This window comes from Mustela nigripes, chromosome 5 (genome assembly GCF_022355385.1).
Source record: "Mustela nigripes isolate SB6536 chromosome 5, MUSNIG.SB6536, whole genome shotgun sequence".
NCBI lineage: Eukaryota > Metazoa > Chordata > Mammalia > Carnivora > Mustelidae > Mustela > Mustela nigripes.
Genome location: NC_081561.1, coordinates 74431092 through 74455202, shown reverse-complemented (window position 1 = coordinate 74455202; position 24111 = coordinate 74431092). Strand labels below are relative to the sequence as shown.

At 39.1% G+C, this 24111-nt stretch overlaps 1 protein-coding gene across 4 annotated transcripts in view; it reads right to left on the bottom strand.

The window, feature by feature from the left end:
* Positions 1-300: 300 nt before the first annotated feature.
* NKAIN2 (sodium/potassium transporting ATPase interacting 2) overlaps positions 301-24111 on the bottom strand; it is a 1019864-nt gene continuing 996053 nt past the window's right edge. For 3 of the 4 annotated variants that reach the window (XM_059400652.1, XM_059400650.1, XM_059400651.1), the window contains 3 exons: positions 7022-7103; positions 6238-6326; positions 301-2812 (listed from right to left, as the gene is read on the bottom strand). In XM_059400652.1, coding sequence (XP_059256635.1) covers positions 6302-6326; positions 7022-7103 — 107 coding nt within the window. In that variant the 3' untranslated portion in view covers positions 301-2812; positions 6238-6301. The remainder of the gene's footprint in view (positions 2813-6237; positions 6327-7021; positions 7104-24111) is intronic. The other variant, XM_059400649.1, reaches the window with a different exon arrangement.

Sequence of the window (24111 nt, the reverse complement as noted above, 5' to 3'; positions counted from 1 at the left end):
CTAAAATGCAGATAGAAGCGGGGGGCGGGGTGGGGTAGTTCTCTCAATGACAGCAAGTCTATTCCAAGCAGTCTCTTAAAAGAACTCTTAGTGTTCGGAGATAATGAAAGTACGCACTACCTATGACTGAGCTAAAATGGTGCTGTGACCTGGCGATTTCTTTTTATTGCTGAAGTGTCCATCCCTGCATAGCACAAACACCGCGTTGTCTACATGAAAATTTAATAGGGTTTCCTTGTCAATGACATAAGCAAATACGCTGGGTGAAGGAGAAGGGGTTTTTAGGGATGGCTCAGAAACTTAATTGTTTTTCCATTTATTTTTAAAATGCAAATTACACTAGTAAGTCAAAAAAATCACTCTGTTAAAAATACATTCAGAATTAACAAACGCAAAAAAAAAAAAAAGAAGAAGACACATCAGGATTGTAACTCTTGCCTTCTGAATATTAGGTTTATAACAAAAGCTCAGCCTAGAAAAATAGCATTCTTCACCGGATTTTGAGGAGGATTCAGCTGTACAACTTAGTTGTTTTTCCAGATATAATCACACTACTGTGCTCACTGCTCCCAAAAAAGGACCTGTCCACTGATTACTTTTTAGTAGTCAACAACTGTTTTTGAAAATTTTCGTGGCGATGATAGTAGTGATTAGGTGGTAGCTTGGCTGTAACTTAAAGCAGGAATATGAGGGCTTGTTGTCTGTGCACTTAAATCTCTATCCATATACATGTCCTAGAAGGTGGAACCCCATCACAGCACGAATGTACAGTGAAACCTCATTATAATAGTCACACTAAAATGTGACTATATGAAATGAGTAGTTTCTGGCATGTATAGTATTTATATTTTAAGAATCAGAGGACAACACATTGGTAAATATTTTTCTCATACATTAAACATGCATGTCACTATAAAATCATCATATGAGGTTTCACTGACATGTTTGCAATTATAGATTTTATACATTGTACGTATGGACAAACATATACAAGCCACTGAGAAAATTCAAGCACAAGTGCTGGAACCTTTTTGTTTGTTTGTTTATGTTCCAATATCACCTTTGTTCCTTTATCGTTTTCAAATGTGTATGTGTGTATTTCACAGACATCCATGCAAACACAGTAATGGGACTGGTTTATGTAGATCTGGATGGGCTAAGGTCCAAAGTAGGTTAACCCAGTAACTGAAACTACATAGAAACCAAGAGGAAACATTGCTCCATGCCAGTTAGTAACTTTTCAAGTCTCAATTTCACTGCATTTAAGGATGTTGTATTTGTTTAAAAAAATTGATTTTAGCATCTCAGGTGGATTTTCCCAAGAAAAAATATGAGTCTTCTGAGTTCCTGACAAGCCTGAGCTAATTATGTTTTCCACTAATGAAAACCAAATAATGCTTGAATATATAGAACAAAATTTCCTAGGAATTCAGAATATTCCATAAACACATTGACCTACTATTAAGTTTCCAAAGGCATCTTGTTGCCAACTACGTTAACAGCACAGTTTTTCTGCCACAATAATACAGGAGGATTAAAATACACTCTAACACACAACAGATCCCCCAAATACCACAAAGAGATCTCAAATATTTCACCAAGGTAACTATTGCTCCCCCCCACCCCACCCACCCGAAAAATAATCTCGTACGCTGAAGTTAGGAAAAAAAGTTCACCTACGTAGGGTCTTCAGTTTGAATTAGATATAAAAGAGTAAACATAGCTAATACATATTCAGTTGGCCTCTGTTGATAGAAATCCACAGCTGTTTCTGTGTTAGTAAAAGACATTTGTAGATACTTATAAAAGCACCTAGAGTGCGAGAAATAAAATCAATGAGTTAAGCCATTTCTGCTCTCTGCTTCCAGTAGATTAATGAGTTTAGTAGATTAGTAAGTTTTACTTCGTCCCACCCAACCCCTTCGAGAAGACCATATTTAAGCATTATAAAGATGACGATTTTTGTCGTTGTTGTTATTGTCACTTGTCTGTTTTGGCCACCGTGGAGGTTCAATGGTAAAGCACTTTGCTGACAGCGGGCAGCTTTTGTACACAGACACTGGAGCTGCTGGGCTATGCAGTCTTGTTTCTTGACATGAAACACACAGACTCGAACTCATTCGGAATTAATAGCAGTGTGTTAGCCTAAAGGAAGGGACTTGGGGAGGTCTGCACTGAGACTCGGGCGGGCGCACAACTTAGGTGGGTTAAGGCAAGTATGTACGGTAGAGCCTTTAGGGCAAACAACCTGCCATTTCGAACTTCGGTTACAAGGTCATCATGGCGTGTTTTGTTTTTGCAATTACATTGCCTACATAGCCGTGGTGCTATCAAAACGTATGGAGTGCAGAAGACAGGGCTCTCCAACTAAAGCGCCCCCCGAAGACTTGGCAGCTGGCAGAGGCCGACCGGTTGGGCTGCGGAGGAGTTAGTGACGGCCAGCAGAGGACGCCAAAACGTCTCCTTGAGAACTTTCCGAAGCCCTAGGAGAAAGAAGCCTGCTATCAGGAAATCCAAGATGGGCGTGTCCTGCATGTTTGTTTCGGTTAGAAAAAGGAGGCCAAGTGGAATTAGTATGGGCCTCTGTGTACGTGTGTGTGAGTGCACACACACGCGTGTGCGTGTGCATGTGTGTGTGTGTGTGTGTGTGTGTCCCGGTGTATGTGGAGGCTTTATGTTTGTTGTGTTAATATGTATATATATTTAGACTCAGTTGCTTCTTGCTCTTCATAAAATGCAGGAGGCCACTGTGAATCAAGTTCTTTGAAAGGTCCAGGAGCTGACATCCTGAAGCCATCTGTATTATTTCGACCTGGGAGAGAGAACGAGAGAGAGAGAAAAGATGTTTTCAATCCAGGGGAAGAACTCAGTGCCTTTTCTTGCCTCTCCAAGCACAAGAACAAACAAAAATTAAAAAAAAAAAAAAAAAAAAAAAAAAGCCCAAGCCCCAATTTTGTTTTAAAAGAGACAATTTTCCTTTCCTTTTCTTTTTAGTCTGTAACCTCCTGGATAAAGAGGCTACTTATGATCATTTAAAGTCCATTTCTGGGGGCACATGAAATGAATATGTATTGCTGTACAATTAGCCTGCTAAAAAGAATGCAATATTTTCAGATGTTACCAGTGAGATACCAAGGGATATTCTCACAGTTCATATAGCAGGGTGCCCGGACAGAGCTCTATGCACAATGGCATGGAGGTCAGGGGTCGTCAAAGCACCTACTTTGTTAAACAATTAACCTGTGGACATGGGAATGTGTGGCAGCAGCAGCTTTAGAGCTATGATTTGTTTCAAAGAGGTGTGCCAAACCCTAAGAAATAAATTCATGAAAACCTTTTCTTTTAGGATGAGTGATAGATAATCAGAAGAATTACAGGCCAAGAACATTTGCCTAACTTAACTGAAAAAGAGAGGATGGTCTGTTCGGTGACGGTAGGTGGTGAAACATGGCCCTAAATGGCAGTCAGTCAGGGCAGCGTTTTCAAAGCTCTCAGCCATAGATTGACTGGGTATAATGGAAGCCCCACAGCTAAAACTGCACATTACTTTAAAGCATTTGCTTTCCTTGTAAGGAAGAGCTTTTATTTCCAGTTGCTATATAATATCGTTAAAGCGCTTGAACTGGCCCATGATGTTAAATTACTCTTACTTTATGAGACTTATTTATGGCAGGTTGACAGGAAAAGCTACACCCAAAGGACAAAGACACAGGAGATGTTCAGGTCCCTGCCTCTCAGCAGGGGATGAGGTCTGTGTGTGAGTCCTTTTGGCTTTTCACCGGATCTGAACAGGCAGTGGCTCTCAAGTGACTGATTTTGAGGGCTACCACGTTGAAAAAGCCCTTCAATCCTCAGGGCATAATGTAAAATCAGAAGGGGATCGAGGGAGTGCAGAGAAAGGGAGGGAGGCAGGCCTGTTTGGAAGCATGGCAGCTAAGTTAGTGTGGAGAGGTAGAAATGAATAAACTGAAAATCAGGAAACACAGTGAATGCCCGAGCAAACTGGCAGGTCTGTCTGAGAATTTGGAGAGTGCAGAATTAAGGGGTCAGGAAAAGTGGCTGATACTGGGGGGTTGTACAACTACCAAGTCGTGGGACCTTTGTTTTCCTTTCTCTTCATCCAGTTTCCTCATCTGTAAAATAAAATCTTAGTGTTGTAGTACGTGAAGTCTCATAGGGGATGTTTTGTAGAAGGGACAGTATTGTATTTTGACTAACAATTTGTTATATGCAAGTATTTCCAACTTTCTAAATTTGAATTTCATTAAATATTTTACTTATTTCATGAGCAGTTTTGAGACTTGAAACTTCTTAGATACTTTTATCAGTTTCAGGCAGTAAGGAAGAAAATATTTTTATTACTTTCATTTGGCATTTAAAGTCTTATATTTCATAAAATCATGGGAAGTTTTGCTTAAGGAATTTAATGTTGGATATTAAACTTGCAGAGTCCCCTCTTTAAGGACAACATTAGAATTATAAATGCCTGAATTGAAACAATATACTTGATTGTGTATAATTAGCAATCTGTGTTATTATTGTAATTAATCCTACATATGTGGTTACATGTCATTTATTATAACTTGGTCACATTTATTGATCGTGCATATTGACCAGCACAGTGAAGTGCTACATGGTGAAGAAATGTATGCGATATTGTCAAAAGCAAACAACTGCAAGCTTTGTAGATGTTCTGGTCTACTCTTAAGTACAAACATACTGTTACATGTTACTTGGGTAGATATTCTATGTGATACATTGTTTATAGAGGAAATCCTTTGGGAATGAAATATAGTACATATTTATTTCTGACTTGATAAAGTCTTTTCATGAATAAAATTCATTAATATAGCATTGTTGCTGCTACTAATAAGTTAATGTTTATTAAGCATTTACTCTGTGGCATATTTTATGTCTTATGTGCCTCTAAATTCAGAATAATTATATAAAGCATGTAGGCTATATAATCTCTATTTTGCAGATAAGGAAACTTAGGTTTGATGAGAATAGTTACAGTTATTCAAATAAAATCGTATGTCCAAGATCATAAAGAATTTTATCTCTAGTACTCTGCTTTTTGTAGGTCATCTTAACCACTACTCCTTACTGTTTTGCCTTTATTTTTAATGGAATACTTTACATAAGGTTATGCTACAATATTGAGAAGAGTGGTAAAGAATTTAAAAGATTTATCATTTTACTTTTTGTGTAAGCTATCAAGTCTTCCAGGGAGCACAGAAGACACATAGTCTAAATAGAAAACAGCTGCAGTACTTAGAAAAAAAGAGAACTATCAGAGGAAAAGAGATTTAAAAATATTCCATAAAATATGTATTTAAGATACAATTTGAGGGATAGTGGGATTTCATTTTGGAAAAAAAAATATGTTTTGTGTTAAGAGAACAGCATAGATAATTGGAAAAATACACATCATGTTTTCAGAAAGCAAGAGTTCTAGTTTGGCAGGCAAAAAAAAAAAAAATAAGGTGGATAAGGGGAGATATCAGACTGTTAATGTCTTCAGTAGTGTATAAGTTTCAGGAGGACAGAGCCAGTTCTTACTCATGATTACATTTTCCCAGTATCTCTGAGCATCTTCTGCATATGATTGGCAGTCAAGGGTTGTTAAGGGTTGAAGGGAAGAGATAATATTTCAGCAGAATATTGGGTCCAAATGAGAATCTACTTGCAGGTTATGGGGAGGAGAGTGGACTTTGCTGAGTAGGTGATAGGGATTCATTGATGGTTTGGGGGCAGGGGAGGGAGTAGTCAAAATGGTACTTTGACAAGATTAATTTGGCAGCCTCATGGAAGAAGGGATGGAGGTACTAAATTTAGAAGGCAATAGGTAATGGATGCCTGAATTAGGGCAGTGATTGCGGGGTACTAAAAAGAAAGTGTGTGATGTACTATTTGCAGAGGGGATGCTTTGAATGACACATCATACTGACTGAATTCTGAACTGAAAAAGTCTTTTTTATGGGTGGTGTTACCAAATACTTCCAAAGAAAAATGCAGGCGTGATGCATAGATCATTCTCCTTTTAAGGAGAAGCTTACAAGGAGGTGTATAAAAATTACTTTAATCTCTTGGAGGAGAAACACTCTAAAAATCCATGTATTATCCTACACATTAACAATCTTAAAAGGTAAAATGATTCAATGGTGGAGGACAACGACGACAAACACATATCTTCAAAGAGAGAAGCTCACATTTCAAAATGAATTGGAATCTTACTTTCTATTTTGATCTTCGCTTGCAATTCAGCATATCACTTGATGCTGATATATAGAATTTGTTATCAGTTGTTATCCAAGGGAATTTGCCTAAACACAGATATAAAAATCAGGCTCTGATTGTATGTCTGCTCTCTTGAGTGCTAGAGCTAAGGGTCTGATAAATTTCAGTGTTACTCTTCTGGCTTAATTTTCACTTTTCACATCAGAAAAATGATACAGAGCATTATTGTTCAGTTTTTAAATTTTTTTAACACTATACATAACTAATGTTATACTATATATACTAGGGTTATACTATATATAACTGATCACCTATCTTTTATCGTCCAAATGAGAATACTTTTGAGAGGAAGAGGAGGTACTGGTGATAACTATGCCAGGACAACCATGTAAATTACCAAGACTCTCCTGGGAAAGCCAGAACACATAGTTTAAATATAGTCACAAGTAACTACCTCCCATGTTATATCATTCTCAAAACATGTAATTTGGGGTAATTCAAAGAAGTAGTATATTAATAAAGGTCTTTTAGCTCTGTAGTTGATACTTTTGATACTTATATATAAGACTAAAGGTAACTTTAGAGATGGCATTTTGGTAAGTTAAATTTAAAAAAGAATTATGAAGAAAATGTTATAGAATTATCCTAGCCAAGACAATATTAATAGAAGAGAAGTATGTAATTGGAGGAAAGCTCCTTGCCATCTATTTTGTGCCACAATATTGTTTACTTAATTATCTTTTAGGATCACAGAAGATTATCTCCAAAGCACAGTACTTACATGTACATAGGCTGTAGTTGTAAATGAGATGTCTTCTGAGGCCCTTGATAGCCATAAGAATCAAAGCCACCTATGAAATCAACTGAAAAGGGACAAGCGCTTTCATTAGTTCACTTTTCAAAAGAGGTCCACAGTCATGATCAAGATCTTACACAGATTAGTCATCTAGACCGTGTAATAACCTATTGAAACCAAAGTGATTAATTGTGGAGGAAACCAGATAGTTCCTTCAGGGTAGCGATCCCCCCCTCCCCCACAACTGTGAGATTCAATTATTGCTTCACAAGAATCTATTCACTTGGGAGAAGAAATTATGTACTCCTCTCAAGCAACTAAGACCTAATTGGAGTAATAAAATTTACTTGCACAGTAAAGATGCTATATGTCTTTTTGGTTAGTGTGGAGATTTTCTGCAACACATTACAAATATAAAAAATAGTGATTGCTTAAGTGCATGTATCTATCAGCAATTGCAGCACTAGCAATAATATCATATACTATGATTGTCAAGTACAAGTTGCTATGGGGGAACTTGTGTAAATTAACTCAACATGGCAGTCATTGTCATTTTGTGGTTCATAATCTGAAATAGGCAATCAGAAATAAAGTCTAACTGAACACTCAAATGCAATACATATTTAGTATTTGAGGTACAACAAGATATAACAAAAGTTTCTGTGATAGAGTCTATCACAAACAGCTCCAACAATATCTCCTATCCCGTATCTGCCTACAGTATGATCTTGACACTCCTCCCACCTGGCGGTTTTGGTCTGTGTCCCTTCCTCTTGGAACTGGGTACAACTTAGTGGTCACTTTGACCAACAGAGTATGGTAGAAGTGATCCTATATGACTTCCAAGGCTAGATCATAGAGGTGTAATGCACTTCCCCTTGCTCTTTTGAGATGCTCTCCAGGCACACAGCCATCATGCCCAAACTAGCCCACATGAAGAGATTAATGGAGACCCCCACGGGCAAGTACTTTGACCAACTGGCTAGTTGAGTTCCCACGGATAGCTAACCTCACCACCCAGAAACATGAAAAAAAGGCATTCAAGTGATTCCAGCCCCAACCGGCTCAGTCAGCCCAGTTGTGGAGTCTGCCCATCTGAGGGCCATGATATCGGGGATCAGATGAAAGCCATCCTCACGGTGCCCTGTCTGAAATTTTACTCACAGACCCATGAGCATAATAAATGGTTGCTTTACACCACTAGGTTTTGGAAGCAGTAGTTGGGGAAACCATAAATACTTAGAGCACTATTAAAAGATTTTGTTTTTATTTTTTCTTTTCCACTCCTGCATATGAAGGTTGTGTGGTAGGGATAAAAGAGGTAAAACAATGAAAGGCAGGCAATGTAGATGACAGGAAGGAGAGAGAAAGGGCAATTGAGACTGAATTAGGATGCCTGTGGATAGCTTCACTTCTAGAGTCACATTCTATACTAGCTTAGCTCCGACTAGTTTTTATTTTCTTTTTAGTATCTTAAGTGCCATAGGTAGAAAATCAAGCAAGGTGTGAAGTAACATCAAGTCTATGATGTCTGTTTAGTGGGGGAGATCTTTATTTAATAGATTTTTATTTTTTAGGGCAGTTTTAAGTTTATGGCAAAATTGAGCGGAAAGTACAGAGAGTTCGTATATAGCTTCTCTCTCCACACATGCACAACCTCTCATACTGTCAACAGCTTACACCAGAATGGGAAATTTGTTGCAACTGGTGAATCTACACTGATTCATCCTTACCACCCAGAGTCCAGAGTTCACATCTGAGTTTGGTGTTTTAAACTATGTGTTTTGATGAACGTATAATGACATGCATCACAATGTTAGTGTCATACAGAACAGTCTCACTGTCCTAAAAATCCTCTGCGTTCTAAAAAAAAAAAAAAAAAACAAACCCTCTGGGTTCTGTCTTTTATCGTACCCTCCCCCAATCACTGGCAACTACTGATCTTTTTACTGTTTCCATAGTTTTGCCTTTTCGAAAACATCATATAGTTGGACTCAGTATGTAGCCTTTTCTGATTGGCTTCTCTCCCTCTATACTGTGCATTTGAGGTGACTCCCTATATTTTTATAGTGTAATACCTCATTTCTTTTTATCTTTGAGAACACTATTTGAGGCTGAATTTCTTTTCTCATCAAACATGGAACAGTGTAAGAACAAAGGCCCCGATGTTAGAAGGATCAAAGTTCAAATACTGCTTTGACCATTTTAAGGCCAGCTGTGTGACCTTAAATCATTTAACACTCTGAAGATAGGAATTAAAATACTTATTTCATACAATTAGTGTGAAGATAAAATGAAATACAGCATGTAGAGTCCTGGGTAAGACATATGGCCTGGAAGAAGAAAATTAAAAGTCTTGAAAAACTTAACAGTATTTTCTTTATAATTCTTCTAAGTCATGTGGCATAGGAGAAAGAAAAACAGGAAGCGTGTGATTTGGGACAACTATGAAACTTTACTAGTTTTACAGAATTTTACAGAAGGTGGACTAAAAGAGAAGGAAACTCCTTTGTTTTCTGAAACTCCTTTGTCACATTAGCTAATATAAATGGTACCAGAAGAACCATACCGTAATGGAGTGGCAACTATATTTAAAGTTTGTATTTTGAGAAATTATTGCCTGTGATTGGAGATTCACTGCAGATAGTATCTAAATTCCTTTTCTTTTGGGTTCGCTCTTGTCAACAATGAGACTTAGTTAAGGACTAGTTTGCTGAGAGGTGTTCACAGCATTAGAGTTTCCTTGTTCTGAGGCTCTCTTTCCGTAGGATGGCCCCCACCCTGCTGCTGGAGAATAGAGTGGGCTAGAGTAGAATGAGATCGCAGCAGATGTAAGTGGTAAGGTCTCCTCCACTGAAATTGAGATCTAAATCAAACTCAGCTTTATTGGTCTTAATGGTGTTATGAAATATTTCCTTGGCTGGTTTCCAGGAGTTTGAGATGGACAGTAGAAAAAAACAGATGTAATCACAAACCAAGTATTATGGAGTGAACCAAAGGATAACTAGAAGAAACCAGGATGAGTCTTCTAGTCCAATGGATAGAGTCAGGACCAAAAATGGAAAAAAAAAGCTTGAGTTGGGAGCAATGTAGACCATGAGAAAAAGCCATAAGAGACTCTTAATTATAGGGAACAAACTGAGGGTTGCTGGAGGGGAGGTGGGTGGGGGGATGGGGTAACTGGGTGATGGGCATTAAGGAGGGCATGCGATGTAATGAGCGCTGGCCATTATATTCGGCGGATGAATCACTGAATTCTACATCTGAAACTAACGATACACTATATGTTGACTAACTGAATTTCAATAAAATAAGTTAGGGGCTTGTACAAGCCTTTCTCAAGAAACAAGAAAGGTCTCAGGTACACAAGCTAAACCTACACCTAAAGGAGCTGGAGAAAGAACAAGAAAGAAACCCTAAGCCCAGCAGGAGAAGAGAAATCATAAAGATCAGAGCAGAAATCAATGAAATAGAAACCAAAAAAACAATAGAACAAATCAACGAAACTAGGAGCTGGTTCTTTGAAAGAATTAATAAAATTGATAAACCCCTGGCCCGACTTATCAAAAAGAAAAGAGAAAGGACCCAAATAAATAAAATCATGAATGAAAGAGGAGAGATCACAACTAACACCAAAGAAATACAAACTATTATAAGAACATACTATGAGCAACTCTACGCCAATAAATTTGACAATCTGGAAGAAATGGATGCATTCCTAGAAACATATAAACTACCACAACTGAGCCAGGAAGAAATAGAAAGCCTGAACAGACCCATAACCAGTAAGGAGATTGAAACAGTCATTAAAAATCTCCAAACAAACAAAAGCCCAGGGCCAGACGGCTTCCCGGGGGAATTCTACCAAACATTTAAAGAAGAACTAATTCCTATTCTCCTGAAACTGTTCCAAAAAATAGAAATGGAAGGAAAACTTCCAAACTCATTTTATGAGGCCAGCATCACCTTGATCCCAAAACCAGACAAGGATCCCACCAAAAAAGAGAGCTATAGACCGATATCCTTGATGAACACAGATGCGAAAATACTCAACAAAATACTAGCCAATAGGATTCAACAGTACATTAAAAAGATTATTCACCACGACCAAGTGGGATTTATTCCAGGGCTGCAAGGTTGGTTCAACATCCGTAAATCAGTCAATGTGATACAACACATCAATAAAAGAAAGAACAAGAACCATATGATACTCTCAATAGATGCTGAAAAAGCATTTGACAAAGTACAACATCCCTTCCTGATCAAAACTCTTCAAAGTGTAGGGATAGAGGGCACATACCTCAATATCATCAAAGCCATCTATGAAAAACCCACCGCAAATATCATTCTCAATGGAGAAAAACTGAAAGCTTTTCCGCTAAGGTCAGGAACACGGCAGGGATGTCCATTATCACCACTGCTATTCAACATCGTACTAGAGGTCCTAGCCTCAGCAATCAGACAACAAAAGGAAATTAAAGGCATCCAAATCGGCAAAGAAGAAGTCAAATTATCACTCTTCGCAGATGATATGATACTATATGTGGAAAACCCAAAAGACTCCACTCCAAAACTGCTAGAACTTATACAGGAATTCAGTCAAGTGTCAGGATATAAAATCAATGCACAGAAATCAGTTGCATTTCTCTACACCAACAGCAAGACAGAAGAAAGAGATATTAAGGAGTCAATCCCATTTACAATTGCACCCAAAACCATAAGATACCTAGGAATAAACCTAACCAAAGAGACACAGAATCTATACTCAGAAAACTATAAAGTACTCATGAAAGAAATTGAGGAAGACACAAAGAAATGGAAAAATGTTCCATGCTCCTGGATTGGAAGAATAAATATTGTGAAAATGTCTATGCTACCTAAAGCAATCTACACATTTAATGCAATTCCTATCAAAGTACCATCCATCTTTTTCAAAGAAATGGAACAAATAATGCTAAAATTTATATGGAACCAGAAAAGACCTCGAATAGCCAAAGGGATATTGAAAAAGAAAGCCAACGTTGGTGGCATCACAATTCCGGACTTCAAGCTCTATTACAAAGCTGTCATCATCAAGACAGCATGGTACTGGCACAAAAACAGACACATAGATCAATGGAACAGAATAGAGAGCCCAGAAATAGACCCTCAAATCTATGGTCAACTAATCTTCGACAAAGCAGGAAAGAATGTCCAATGGAAAAAAGACAGCCTTTTCAATAAATGGTGCTGGGAAAATTGGACAGCCACATGCAGAAAAATGAAATTGGACCATTCTCTTACACCACACTCAAAAATAGACTCAAAATGGATGAAGGACCTCAATGTGCGAAAGGAATCCATCAAAATCCTTGAGGAGAACACGGGCAGCAACCTCTTCGACCTCAGCCGCAGCAACATCTTCCTAGGAACAACGCAAAAGGCAAGGGAAGCAAGGGAAAAAATGAACTACTGGGATTTCATCAAGATCAAAAGCTTTTGCACAGCAAAGGAAACAGTTAACAAAATCAAAAGACAACTGACAGAATGGGAGAAGATATTTGCAAACGACATATCAGATAAAGGACTAGTGTCCAGAATCTATAAAGAACTTAGCAAACTTAACACCCAAAGAACAAATAATCCAATCAAGAAATGGGCAGAGGACATGAACAGACATTTCTGCAAAGAAGACATCCAGATGGCGAACAGACACATGAAAAAGTGCTCCATATCACTCGGCATCAGGGAAATACAAATCAAAACCACAATGAGATATCACCTCACACCAGTCAGAATGGCTAAAATCAACAAGTCAGGAAATGACAGATGCTGGCGAGGATGTGGAGAAAGGGGAACCCTCCTACACTGTTGGTGGGAATGCAAGCTGGTGCAGCCACTCTGGAAAACAGCATGGAGGTTCCTCAAAATGTTGAAAATAGAACTGCCCTATGACCCAGCAATTGCACTATTGGGTATTTACCCTAAAGATACAAATGTAGTGATCCAAAGGGACACATGCACCCGAATGTTTATAGCAGCAATGTCCACAATAGCCAAACTATGGAAAGAACCTAGATGTCCATCAACAGATGAATGGATCAAGAAGATGTGGTATATATACACAATGGAATACTATGCAGCCATCAAAAGAAATTAAATCTTGCCATTTGCAACAACATGGATGGAACTAGAGCGTATCATGCTTAGCGAAATAAGTCAAGCAGAGAAAGACAACTATCATATGATCTCCCTGATATGAGGAAGTGGTGATGCAACATGGAGGCTTAAGTGGGTAGAAGAAGAATAAATGAAAGAAGATGGGATTGGGAGGGAGACAAACCATAAGTGACTCTTAATCTCACAAAACAAACTGAGGGTTGCCGGGGGGAGGGGGTTTGGGAGAAGGGGGTGGGATTATGGACATTGGGGAGGGTATGTGATTTGGTGAGTGCTGTGAAGTGTGTAAACCTGGTGATTCACAGACCTGTACCCCTGGGGATAAAAATATATGTTTATGAAAGGAAAAAAAAAATAAGTTAGGGGCGCCTGGGTGGCTCAGGTGTTTAAGTATCTGCCTTCGGCTCAGGTCACGGGATCAAGTCCTGCATAGGGCTCTTTATTCAGCCAGAAGCCTGCTTTTCCCTCTGCCTCCCATTCCCCCTGCTTGTGTGCTCTTTCTGACAAATAAATAAATAAATAAATGTTTAAAAAAAGAAAGGAACAAAAGGCGAGAGGGGAAATGAGGTGTGTCCTCGAGTATGTGTCGTGAACAGCGTTTGTTTGAGTTGTCTGGGGCTTGCTCTTATTAGGCATGATCTAGCTGGTGTGGGGTGTGGTAGAGCTGGCTTACAACCACCAGAGCTGGAAGGTTTGCCAACATTCTGATCACTCGGATCATCTGGAGCCACAAAAAGGCTCCAACAGCAGGGGACTCAGAACCAACATGAGAAAAGAGGAGGACCTGAATCAACTAGAATGGACTTTTACCATTTCACACATGAGGGGGGGATTCAAATTTAAACAACCATCAAAGGGCGTATTTCTGTTGTATATTTTATAAATATGCCTGAGTTCACAGCCAAGGAAGTTGTGAAGGTCAGTTTCCACCTATATTAATTCTCGGTAATTGTTGGGCTGTCTTCTTGAAGACCCGAGGGAGAGGAGCAGCCATAAACTGGGTCCAACTGATGATGACGGTAATAGTCTGGTGATCAGCATAGGTAGACTCGATTCCTTGCACCTTTACAGATGTGCTTCAACCACATCTGGAACTCTTTGTGATGCCACGTGGGTGGAGAACAGAAGCAGAGGAAACCAGTTTATTTATTTATTTTTTTATCTTTTCTTGCTCAAAAAACTGAGTCAGTGGGGTTAACTTACGTTTTTAGAATACCCTTAATGCCACTTTGGTCTGTTTTCCTTTTCCTTTACATAATCACATTTATTTAGGCTTTAAAGAGGCTACCATATGCTATAAAACTTTTCTGAGCAATAAGGGTCATAAAACACCAGACAGGTCATTTTCTAAGTAATTATGATAGCATCTAGATGCTTGAATCATTGCTTATCTCTGCATTATTAAAAAAAAAGAATGCCTTTTATTCCTCAGGTATCTCCTTAACTCCTGAAAATAAAAATAGAGTTCTAAACAATTGTGTGATACTTAATGGTTTCTAAAGTCCTTTCAGGTGATATCAATTATCTTTACAAAGTTACTGTAAAGTGGGTAGGAATAATTATCTATACTTTACAGATAAATGCAGTATTACTTGACTGCTTAGGGGCACACAAGAGCTGAGGACAGGACTGGAAGGTAGATACTCTATTTCTTTCCTAAGTATTTTGAAAAAGTGGTTTCTGCTTTTCACTCATGCCATTCTGATAAATTACTGGGAGGTTATCAAAGGCTTTGCATCACATTTTAGATTAAATCTGAAATATTCAAGCTTCTTTTATATTATTCACTTCACAAACATTTTTTGAGTTGTTGCTTTGAGTCTTCTATTGGTCATAGATGCTCCCCTTTGTCACTTATTCTCCAGCATCTTTCCTTTGTTCTTTCTAGAAAATTTACTTCTTCATTTTCTTCTCATTTCCAATCTAATAATCTAGGAATATTCTGATGTGAACAAGGATCGAAGCAAAATCCTGTGCAGGCTGGATTTGCCAGTGATGGTTACTCGTGAGACGTCTTGGTTTTCTGTAACGTATCTTTCAGAGGCAATAAGGTGAGCGTCCTTCAAGGTTTCGTTCATTTCTTCTGTGTCTGCTCACTTATGTGGGATATCACATAAACATTTAAATGATCCTTTCTTTTGAAAATTACTTATCTCCTCAGCCCCATCTTGTACAACTCTGATTACAATGGTGTTTTTCAAAGTAAGGAGGAATGTTTTCTTCATAGCCACTTGGCATATTGTCTATTATTTCAAGGTTTATCAGAAAATATGAAGGATGGGAATTACTGAAGGACTAAATTAGGATTAGGAGAATGAGAAAGAAAAGATGATAATGAGTTCAAGATGTATGGAGAAAGAGGTAGAAAACATACCACATGCCGAGTTTTAAATATGGGGGAAGGAGAGGAAAAAGCAAGATTCAAAGTTGACTCAGAAACGTCTTGACCAAGAGAGTGTTGTTGCTTCTAACAGAACAGTAAAGAATGTCAGGAGGGAGCTGGGGCTTGGCTTCATTTGGAAATGCAGTAAGTGACAAGTGGCATATTCAAGTGGCAAGGGCCAGGATATCCCTGTAAAAAGGGAAACATAACTTTGACTGCTGCAAGGCCAGTTGGAACATGCTGGGATTTTTAGAGATTAGTTTCTTCTGGTTCAACTTTATTGGGCTTCATTGGAACATATCAACTGCCATCTGACATTGCAATCTACTTGTTTTGTTGATTCCATTGCTGTAATGTAAGCTGGGTGAAATTTACTGTTTCTTGTTATTTGCTACAGTAGCCCAGAACCCAGAACAGTGTCTTGGCTCCTGGAAGACCATCTTTACTGAGTGAAAACTCTAGACCTGTTAGCCTTTTAAGAAAATTAGGTAATTATTGGAGTATGGAAGATGTTGGTAAAATTCCCAAGTGAAATTCAACTGTTTTCACTCTTTCCTCCTTAAGACCTTCAATGATAATAAAGAGAAGACCCTTTCTAGAAGATCTAGAAAGTTGGTTGTTGACTGGGTCCTGTGAGATAAAAGAAAGTGTTGAATGCCAGTGGGAAGAAACCACTGCAGTAGTCTCCTTGGCCTAGAGGAGTAGAGGAAGAGAAGCTAAGACATTCTTGGCCTCAAAGTGACTCCAGTGAGAGAGTCATTCTTCCACGAATCCTGGTGAGTGCTGCAAATGTTGGTAATTGGTAGGGAAATCATGATTCTCTTTCTGGCCAGTTTATACCATCCTAGCAGGACAGAAGGTGACAAAATAAAACAAAAATTATACTCGTTTAATGTTTGCCTCATTGGAGGGATTTGCCTTTGGTCCTCTGAAGATAACTCAGGAATGTTATCATTTTCTTTGCAACTGTTACATTTTCTCTTTGCCTTAGTTTTTCCACCTGCAACATGGGTGTATTTATATCTACTGACCTATAGAGATCCATGGAAACCCAATGATTTTAAATTAGTAAAGTGCCATATCAGTTTAATACCTATGATTTAATAACATTAATCATAGTGGAATTTAAAAATTATCAAGTGAGAGAAGAATGCTTTTTGAATACATATTCCTTGCTAAAATATATTCCCTGTTGTGAGCTCCCTATTTATTTAAACCTCTCAATGATGAACACCGTGTTCGGTAAACTGAAAATTGCCTTTTTAAAGTACATGTTGGTAGTGAGGTATTGCAATTTAAAATGGTACCCTGGCCATTAATGGCAAAGCCACTAGTCAACATACTCCCTTTTGGAGACAGAGCTGGAAAAGACCGTGAGGGGAATTTTAAAAGGCAGATCACAGAAAACAGCCTAAATATTGAGGAGAACTCTTTGAAAGACATTAAAGAATTTGTGTGGGCCTATGACAACAGAGTGTATATCCATTATCTCTGCAGGTGAGAATTTCAAGGGTACTTATCTCCAGTGGCACAAAAGAAATTTAGAGCATAACCAACCGTAGGCCAAATTCAAAAGAACCACCTTTCTCCTACACAGACTTGCTTGGTAGCAGCAATTCAGCTTATTGTGTGAACCTGAGGGGTTCGGTCTGGGCTAAAATCCCTGAGTGGACGCTGAGTTAACTTTTTTTTTCTTTTTCTGATTAGGGAAACAATCCTTTGTAGGGGTACTTTACCCCGTTGCTGCTTTAAGGTCACTAAAATGACTCTTATAATAGAGAGGGCTTCTGACAGGCAGAGCCCACACTGAATGAAATAAATCAGTACAGATACTTCACTTCCTAACCTTGCTCAGCAGATGTTTTTTCTCAGGGTCTTATTTTCATGTTTCTCTCTTAGTTGTATTAGAACCAGATCTTCAATATTTTACACTCCGTTCCAAATGCAATTACGTATGCCAAAAAATGAAAGCGAAAAGCAATCACTATGATGGTATCATAGCAGAAGAAATATTTCTTTAGTTTGAAATAGCCTGAGCAACCATGTAAAGCTTTTGGTTTTAAAAACTAAATGAAAAATAAAATATAAGTTCCACATGACAAAGTATTCTGTCTTTCTGCTCTTGCCTATTTCTGCCTGGATTGAGGGAATGTAGTACCTTTGGGTGATTTGAAGAAACACATGCTGGTTTTCTGGGGACACCAGGATGATACTATCAAACAATTCTCCAATAGTGTAAGTCACCCCTTGGATACATCACAAGGAACAGTGAAGTAGGGTAAGGATTGAGGGCTTTGGAGTCAGAAGACCTGGCTCAGGTTGTACCTTCACTTCTTACCAGCATTGTACCCACAAGGTCACAGCTACTCTGAGCCTGACTTTTGTCCTCCCTAAAGTGGGGATAATGAAATAATTCCAACTTCATAGGGTCATTGACAGAATCAAGTGTCATATGCTATATTTAGATGCATGCCTCTTAAAGATACACCATGGACAGATTTAGGATCTTATCTTTTTTGAAGGGGAATTATGCGAAGAAAATAATTTTTTTAAAATTTTATTTATTTAACAGAGAAATAGGGAGTGCAAGTAGGCAGAGAGGCAGGCAGAGGGAGAGGAAGAAGCAGGCTCTCCACTGAGGAGGGAGCCCGATGTGGGGCTCGATCCCAGCACCCTGGGATCATGACCTGCTTAACCAACTGAGCCATGCAGGTGCCCCATGAAGAAAATAATTTAAAATGCATATTTAGTTTCTTTACAAGAGGATGAGAACTGTATATTATAATTTCCAAGAGTTATTGTGTGGAATGACATAGTATTGGGTCATCAGCAGAAGCTGAGGAGAGCTGAGGTAGGTCTATGGAAACCCTTCAACTGACCACTCTGTTGGTTAACTGTGGTCTCACAAGCAACAGGAATATCTTGTGTGACATAATTTTGAAAAAAAAAAGGGGGGGGCGGGGAATCTATATGGAACAGAGTTTTCATACTTCAAGTATTTATTTTTTTATTTTCTATTTTATTTTTCTTGGGAAATCACCTCATATATTATTTAAAAGGCCAGAGACAGGCTGGGACCAGCCTTGTTTGTGTTCTCTGAGGTTTCGACCTGTAGATAGGCCAGAGGAACTATCCCGTGGCCTGCGCCAGAATGAAGAGCCTGAAAGTTTATCCTTCTGGATCAGGCAGAGAGGATGAGCTCAGTGTTTGGTGAAGGATTACTCAGGAAGAAAAAAGCTGCAACTGTTCCTCTCAGATTTCGGTAGGGTTGCAAGGAGACAAAAGGACAATTTCCAGGATAGAGAGTTTTTCAGGTTCTGGGAGAAAAAAATGGAAGGTTTTCATGTTTGATAGCCTTAATTTTCTTGGTTTGAGTACTAGCTTAGGTTCAGAACCCATGCCTAGGTTTGAAACAGGTCCTGAGGAGAGTCCACGGGAGGAAGTGAAAGCGTCATTGAGCAGGAGAGAGCATCCAGCCATGTTTAGAGACTTTCTCCAGCTATGTGCAGCAACCCAGGATTAGCAGTGGAGAAAGTGAGCCTGAGCCTCATCAAGTGTGGCTGTTGAAAATCCAAGCATGATTCAAGTGCAGGGGGCCAGTGGGGGCATCATTGCATGACTATACTGGACAGAGATGACAAGTGGAATGATCCCGAGAATGAGAAAAACAAAGTTTCCTGTGGAGTGAAATTCCTACATAAGGATGAAGGGAAGTTTTTCAAGGAGGAAGACAGAGGAACAAAGTGGAAGGGGAAAACAAACAAACAAACAAACAGAACTTAACAGTCAGGCAGAGAACTTTTAATTTTGGAGAAGTCTCTTTTCTCCACAGTGAAGATGACCCAAATTAGCCTCTTTGAGAAAGGAAATTAAGGAGTAGATGAAGTGAGTGGTAACAAGAGTGGTAAGTGCTGAGGAGGTCAAGAAATTGGAAAGCTGGAGTCAGAAAATTACGTATCCAGTCACGTTTAATGCCTTCAATAGAGGTGAAGAAGCATACAGAATGGGATGAGATAACTGAGCAAACTTCAGCTTCAAGGTACCTGGTCTCATTTTGATCCACACCATTTGGATGGACCGGATTCACCGATCTGTTTCGTTCTTCCCTCTCAGACTTGCTTTCCAGTAGATATGACATGCCTTTGAGTTAAACTCGGAGAGAACCGTTATTACAAGCTATAGGTGGGCGAGCCAGACATGGTTGGGCATGTCTTCCCCGCTGACATCCAGGGTGTACTTAGAATGCACGACCCATTTAAATACAGAGCTTTTAATTAGGGGTTGGGCCCATTTATGTATGCAAGCATATTGAAGAAAATTTTTAAAAAACATGCATGCCTTGCCTTATAATCCTTGATAACATAATATTTGCGTCCTTTTGCATTCTCCAGAAAGGAAAATCACAAAACTCTGGAGCGGAAATTAATCCTCTCTTTAGAAGGACAGTAGCAATTTAAGGAAAGAGAATGTCCAGTAGTTATTCTTATATTTTTATTGATGTTTGTGAAAGCTGAAATGAGATTTGCTCTATCGAGCTCATTAAAAACACTTCAGATGATTCCTGTGTGAATTGTGGTGTACATTTGGTCGATAAGGATTGTAGTAGAAAGTAGTCCTCTTTAACAAAGGCACACCTATTTTTGTTAAATTCTACATACCCCTCTGACATCTCCTTTAGATTTCAGACAAAATGTCATCTCTTGAGGGAAGAATTTGCTAGTCTTCTCATTTGGATGAGACACGCTGGGGTGCATTCCCACCACACCTCCTCGCCTTGCCTGAATTCTCACTATGAGTTACAGTTGTTCTTTGTGTGAAATGCACCCTTGACTCTAAGCACCATGAAGGTGAAGGTGGTACCTGCTTGGTTCCCCCCCACACCTCTCGTGATAACACACAGCCTCCCACAGAGTGGTTATTGATAAATATGCGTTGAAAGAATCTGTCTTGATTATCTCAGAGAAGTGATGTGGAAAACATATTTAAATCGGAAGACTTAGGTTCTATTCCCAGTTCTGCCTTTAAATGACTGTTTAACTTAGAGAAAGTCAATTCAAGTATCCCTTTCCTCAACTGTAAAATGAGGGGATTAAAATAGGTGATTGCTAATATTGCTTACAGCTCTAAGATTCTGCACAGTTCCATAATTCTTGGATGGTTTTACAGACCAATGATAGCAATGAAATATTTAAAATGAGCAAATCTACCCAGGCATAGTGAATGGGGAAAAATTATTGCAAAGAAGTTATTTTTCTCTGACTGTTACTCCTGTTATGCATTGATTTTACTAAACAAGTTCCCAGGGAGATGAACTGCTGAATAGCTTGTGTATATACTGTAGGGTATATGAGGTATATGTGTATTTTACATTTATATATTTACACACATACACACACACAGCGGTTGGAACCTGAGACATGATAATATCCAGTTGAGAAACAGGGTGATGAAAAGAAAATTGGGAACTGGGAGAAGGGAACAGGATTGGCAGGTTTGGAGCCAACAGAAACACTGTCCTTGGATTCCATTCACTTCCTAGACGAAGGTGCATGGATGTCACCCTGCGCTTCCCTTGGCTTTTCCGCTTTCGGGAATTCCTTAACATCAACTTCATTAGTTACAAAGGGAATAAGCAATCCATATCCAATTTTCTTTTCCCGTCAGGATTGTTCATGTATAAACTAGGCTCCTTTGTTGGAAACATTTGCAATTAATCCCATAAACAAACAAACAGAAAAATGCAAATCTTGCATTGCCTGCCCCAGTTAACCTCACCTGACTCCGAGCCTGACCACCATCCTTTATACACAAAAATGAATTGAAATTCCCACTTTGGGCCTAACCTAATTTTCAAGTGATAATAGGCATGGATTCCCAGAAGCACTCTATGCCTCTTGATAGCAACATCCTAATTTCCTTTCCTGGTAAATGTTTTAAATAAGGTTTTAGCACCAAAGGAAATTAACCTTTAAATTAATTGTAATTATAAAATGCCATCACTGATTTTTGTCTTCAGTCTAATTACTTTCTATTATTTAAACAAACCTCACCTCCTGCGAGCTTTAAGTTTGTTTCTCCCCACTTCCTGCCACACAACGGCAGCCAGTCCTTGTGGAGTCCTCGCGGCTGCTAAAGCATCCTCATTTAAATGTCACGCAGGACTGCGGGTTTGCCCTCTGCTCGCTTATTTACAAGGCACTCGTCCAGAGGCTACGTGGAAGGCTGCTGTGCTCAGAGGTTTTCCTCCTGCATACCTGGTGGCCATCCTTAGAGACACATTGGTTTTCATCCTCCTGCTGTTTGGAAGGAGATCGCGAAGCCCAGCCCTCTGTCTCTATTAGAAGCCACTTCCCCAGCGGAAGCGCAACTGCACATAATGAAGTGGGCACCTGCCAGCACCATTTATCAAAAGACACGCGCGGAATATCGAGCCTTCTTGACCAGCACCGCTCAGCTCTGGAGGGCTTTTAGCGCTCGGTGTCCTGAGCCGGCTCTTTGTCTTGCTCTCGTTTGTTCTTTCGAAGATACGACTATGGGATCTCGGGAACTTTATTTTGTTGGCCTGTGTATCTAACTACACTATGGTGCTAAAAGCATGCTATTTTCCTGCCCCTTAGCTGCCTTCTTTGTCATGTCATTATCGATGCGAGTCCAGAGAGATGATGTGAGTCCATTACAGGTGGCCTGGGTACTGCAGAATTGGAAGATGAAGCAGGATAATCACAGGGGAAGGTTTTTCTTTTAATTGTTTCTGTTACAATGTCACCACTTCTCCTTCCATTCATTCTCTGGCTTTCTTTTCCATTGAGGCTGATTAAGACAACCTGAAGCATATTGGATAACTTCAGTTCTTCTAGGCAGACATATCTTGTGCATAAAATACTTCCTTTATTACACCCCAGGAAAGGGTCCTCCTTTGTGCTGGTCTGAATATTATTACCTCAACGTGATTCATTAGAAACAAGGCCCTGGTCCTTCTGAACCAACAGAGGACAGGGAACAAATTAGTTTTCTTCCCCTGCATTTTTGACTCGGGGACATGAAATTCTTGTAATGATGATTATGGTGTGCATGTGTGCATGCACGTACATGTGTGGGCATAAATGGAAAGCAGTATGATACAATGGGGGAGGCATTGTGAGAAAAAGGGGAAAATAAGAAGTGACCTTTGAGGAATCAGACACAAATTTTACCTGAATATCTGAAGCTAAAAATAAAGCTCATCTATTTTCCTTTCCGTGATCACAAGAGGGAGGAATTTAACAGAAGGCTGAAAAAAGAGACCAGTACTAGCAGCTAACGGGGAAGACAATGTAATGTTAAAACTGTATTTCACTGGTAGGGAATGCTGTTGCTGCTGATAGAATCTTTCATGTGATTGACGGGAGGCATAGGCCTATGTCAACATTCATTTTGGGTGTCGATCATTTATTCAGCCTTTCCTTTTTACATATGGTGGCAAGTCTCCATCCCATCCTTTTCCGTCATTTGCTTAGAAAATGACAGAAGTGCTTTATTATAATTGATAATTCATTTACTTAGAATAAACTGGGGTCTAAGGAGATGTCACATTCCTTACCAGTTTCCAGATAGTCCAAGAAGTGTTTGAGGAGAGCTGATTGGTTGATTCATTTATTTCCCAGATCTTATTGAGTCCTGCTCTGGGTTGGAGACGTGCTAGATGGTGAGGATACAGCAGTGGTCAAGACAGGTGTGGCCCCAGAGGAGCAATGGCTAATATTCCTGATCCGAGGGAGTCCATATGTACGGCACTGGTGTCACAAGTTCAGGAATAAGCTTAGTGACCTTGAGCAAGTCATCTAATCTTTATGGGTCGACAAAATTAAGGTGTTAAAAAAGTGGTAAACAACAGTTTTCCATCATTTAAAAATCTGCAGTGTTCCTTGTCCAAAAGAAATCTTAAGCAGAAACTTGTAAAAGTTGTAAAATCAAATAGAAGCCGAGCTTCTGTGGTTTTGGGGGGTTGAGGAAGGAGCAAGGTGATGCCTTTTACCCTGGCCTCACTATGATTCTATACAGCATAAGTAGATATTAGAAATTTGGGGTTCTAGGCTTTCATAATATGTAATTCTATCCAGAAATGGGGAAAGAAATGGCAAGTTTGGGTTTTGTGGGAGGCTAGCAGAGGTGGACAAGATTATTTCACTCAGTCACCTTGAAAATCACAAAAGAAATGTTTTAAAAAGACAATAAAACAGTGCCATACTAACAATAGATTATTCTCTCATTTGATTGCTTGAGTATGATACACCCAAAGTAAAACAGACACAACATTATCTTAACTCTGCCAATCTGATACCCAAGAACGCGGCACCTTTTTTGAACCGCTGATTGTCTCTACTCCTTAGGTTAAGTTTGAAGAGTGATTTATAAGTAACAAGAAAGCAAGCTTAGATTACCCAACAGACTGCATAGTATGACCCTAACTACCAGATAGGAAGGAAGGAAAGGAAAGGGAAGAAAGAAAGATAATCCATAGATGACAGATAGACAGACAATAGGAAGGGGGGGG